Source organism: Chaetura pelagica, unplaced genomic scaffold, assembly GCF_000747805.2.
Source record: "Chaetura pelagica isolate M959 unplaced genomic scaffold, ChaPel_1.0 scaffold757, whole genome shotgun sequence".
Classification (NCBI taxonomy): Eukaryota; Metazoa; Chordata; class Aves; order Apodiformes; family Apodidae; genus Chaetura; species Chaetura pelagica.
In genome coordinates this window covers 1,246,958-1,250,274 of record NW_009970727.1, presented here as the reverse complement: position 1 = coordinate 1,250,274, position 3,317 = coordinate 1,246,958, and the positions used below count along the sequence as shown (strand labels likewise).

General features: G+C 56.2%; 1 protein-coding gene across 1 annotated transcript in view; it reads right to left on the bottom strand.

The window, feature by feature from the left end:
- The window catches only part of SCUBE3 (signal peptide, CUB domain, EGF-like 3), a 34,943-nt gene that overhangs the window by 19,471 nt on the left and 12,155 nt on the right, over positions 1 to 3,317 (bottom strand). Inside the window, 1 exon segment of the mRNA XM_010007094.1 lies at positions 1,359 to 1,493. Coding sequence (XP_010005396.1) covers positions 1,359 to 1,493 — 135 coding nt within the window.

The window sequence follows — 3,317 nt, the reverse complement described above, 5'->3', positions numbered from 1 at the left end:
TCTGTAATCACAGCCTCTTTCCCCAGCTGCACCAGCCTCTGTGCCAGGGCTGGGAACCCCCAGTCCACCAGGAGCCCCATTCCATCCCCCCAGCACACTCCAGCTTGCCCCAGGGCCAGGATGAACCCCAATCCTTGGCTTCTCCTTACTGGGAGGGACTTGCTGGTGCAAGGGAGAGGGTCATGGTGCTGCAGGAGAGGGGTCCTGGGACCCACCTCCCGAGGCTCTTGACCCAGCAGCATTTCATCCCCTCTGCATCAGGAGGGAGGGAGGAAAGCAAGAGAGAAAATAAGGAAAGGTTAAAAAGCAGAGGGAAAGGAGAAAGACTGCTGCCAGGGTAGGAGAAGAGAGATGAGGAGCTGGCAAGGACCCCAGGAGGAAGGAAGCAGCCATAACGCTGAGGTTTAGGTCTCTAATACTGAATGCTTCTGCCTTGGCAGTGCCCAAGAGCCAGGAGAAAAGTCAGAACAGGCTTTAACATTGGACCCAAATTGTCCTCAGCTCTCCACTTTTTCCAGGCTTGCAGCCCAGGGACCAGCTGTAACCCTCCCACCCCTGGTCCTCAGCAGCAACCTCAGAGCCCCAGCTCAGGGACCACGTAGCAGCTACAAGATCAAACTTGGGTTGCAGAAGCAACACAGCCCTCTCTAGCCAACAACACTCTGCAGCCCTTCAGGTCAAAAAGATTAGCTCAAAACCCAACACCTGCATCCCTGTTCCCAGCAAGGGCCACCCACTGTGTCACCAGCAGGTAGGAGCTGCCAGCTTGTCCTCTGAGAAACCCAGAGCACAGAAGCATGGGAGATGCCACCACTGAGCTGCTCTGGGCTGGGCAAGATTCCCTGAGGAGAATGGGGCGGGGGGGATGGACACAGCTGGGAAAGGGGGAAAGAGGAAAGCAAAAACACTCAGCTGGCTTTGCCAAGCAGCAAAGATAAAAATCAGCAGAGACGCAAAAATCTCTCATTTCCTCCTATTTTGGCTACAAGATCGTTCCAGACGGCAGCAATTTAGAGCTGATATTGAGACCAAGGACTCGATGCTGTGCAAGACCTGGCAGGAGAAGAAGAGTCTCACAAGATGCTGTGAGGATCTCTGGGTACCTTCTCTTTAATAAAATGCCTGGATACAGGATTAACATCCTCCTTTTGGTATTATTGTCCTTGATAAAGGGGCCCGCGAGGGTTTTATCACGGAGATCTTTATTAGCTCCACAGCATCCTCTCCCAAACTGCTCATCACCAATTTGCTTTTCAATCTGCAGCACTGAGAAGGCTCACGCATCAAGCATCTGCAACCAGGCACTCTGCAGGGGTGCTGGGGGTGCCCCTCAGGGTGGGGAGAGGCCGTGCACTCACCTTCAGGGCGCTGGATGCAGGTGTGCTGGTTGTCACTGAGGAAAAAGCCCTCCCTGCAGAAGCACTCGTAGCTGCCCATCATGTTGACACAGGTCTGCTGGCAGCCGCCGTTGCCCTCTGAGCACTCATCCAGGTCTGCAGAGAGAAGGTGGCAAGGGGTGAGCAGGGCATGGAAGGGATGGGGAACAGGGTTTTGACAGATCTGAGATGGCGAATCAGTTCTGCTTTACAGCCCTGAGCTTCCAGCTGGAGGAGGGAAAAAAAAAAAAGGTGATACCTGAGGGCTGCTGGGGATGAAGGGAAAGCACAGCAAAGGGTTGGGACTTACAGCTCCCCTGGCTGATCGGCAAAAAAGGTCACATTGTACAGATGGAAAGGTCAAGCCACAGATTAAGGGGTTTTCCTTGTCCTGGGACCCCCAAAGCACCCAGCATGCTCAGACAGGATTTTGGCTGCAGCTGCCTCTGGCTCCCAGCCCCTAGGAGCCCATGGCTGGCTGGGGATGCCTGCACTTCATTAGGGGAGCTGGGAAACCTTAGCCCAGAGCAGGGATAATTACTTGTAAGGAGACTCAAATCCCCAGCAGCTCTGCTGTCCTCATGCCTGTTTTGGGTTAACAAACCAAGGCTGGAAGGGGCTCCAAGTGCACGGGGCAATGCCCTTGCCCTGGGCTGCTCCTGTAAATGCCATGTTTAATGAAGAGCAACAGCCTGTTGCTCTCTCCAGAGGGTTTTTGGGGTCAGTGGTCCAAGCTGAATCCACTGGAGGAACAGGGATGCTGGGATCAGGCAGAGAGGCAAACCTCCACCATGGCCACCCTTACCCCCTCCAGTCCCAGGGCTGGGCAGTGGCATCAGGCCGGGAAGTGAAGGGCCCCGTGCCAAAGAAAACCTCCTGTGAACTTCAGTGTTGAAGAGGTGGGAGCTGAGGGGGAAGCTGAGCACCCACGGGGGGGGCTCCCAGCCTCCTCCCCCAGCATCACAGCACGCACCAAACCCCTCATTTTGGGTGAGGAGATGGATGGAGATATGGATGCCCAAGCAGTGCGGGTGCCTTGCACTGCTCCAGCCCCAGGAGATGCTGCAATCCTGGGGGGTGCTCACAAATCAAAGCAGGGCAGCAGCTCCAGCTGGAAAAACTGCCACGGGAGCAGAGCCTGGGAACACCCCAGAAAACCCACTACCTTGGAAAGGAGGTGTTGAAAACATCATCTCACACCCGGGCGCCCGTGCGGCAGGCGAGGGCTGAGAGCTGGGCTGCAGCCAGACACACAAGGGATGTCCTGTGCAATGGCAGGAGGCCTGCAGCTTCCTCCAAGGCTTGTCCCAGCCAAACTACGTCCTGCAGATGCCAATAACTCTCCTCAAATCCCCCCACTTATAACAAGGGCTTAAGGTCTTGCGACTTCTCCTTCAAGCTCGGCACAAAAATGAGGAGGCAGCCGTTCAAGCCCGATGGCTGAAACGAGACTCCGCCGCTCTAATACCTGCTTTATTAAATGCAGCAGAGATGGGCAGAAGCCAGCAGGGCCCGTGGCAGAACCAGGGCTTGAATTCCTGTCCCAGTTCAAAAGGTCACCAGGCTGGGTGATGGGGGGGTTAGTGGGCATGCACCCCCCCAACCCACCTCCAGTTCAGCCACTGACCACAGCACCAGCAAAGCCGAGGCATGTCCCTCAGCTTTGCTTGGCTGCTCTTCCTTTTGGCTAAGAGGGGATGCCTGCAGGCTGGGGAAAGCACAGTCAGGCTGGAGGGGGGGGGAAGAAGGACAGGGAAAACCCACGGGGGTTCATCCGTGCTGCCCCCTGAGAGCAGCCATCCACCAAACCGTGCTGGAGTGCAGAGGGTCTCGACATCCTCATCTGTAAAACAGGCTCCAGGGGAGAAACCTGCACCATCCCTATGGCTGAGATGCTGGGATGAGCCGAGGAAAGGCTCGAGGGGGGGGAGCCAGGGCTGC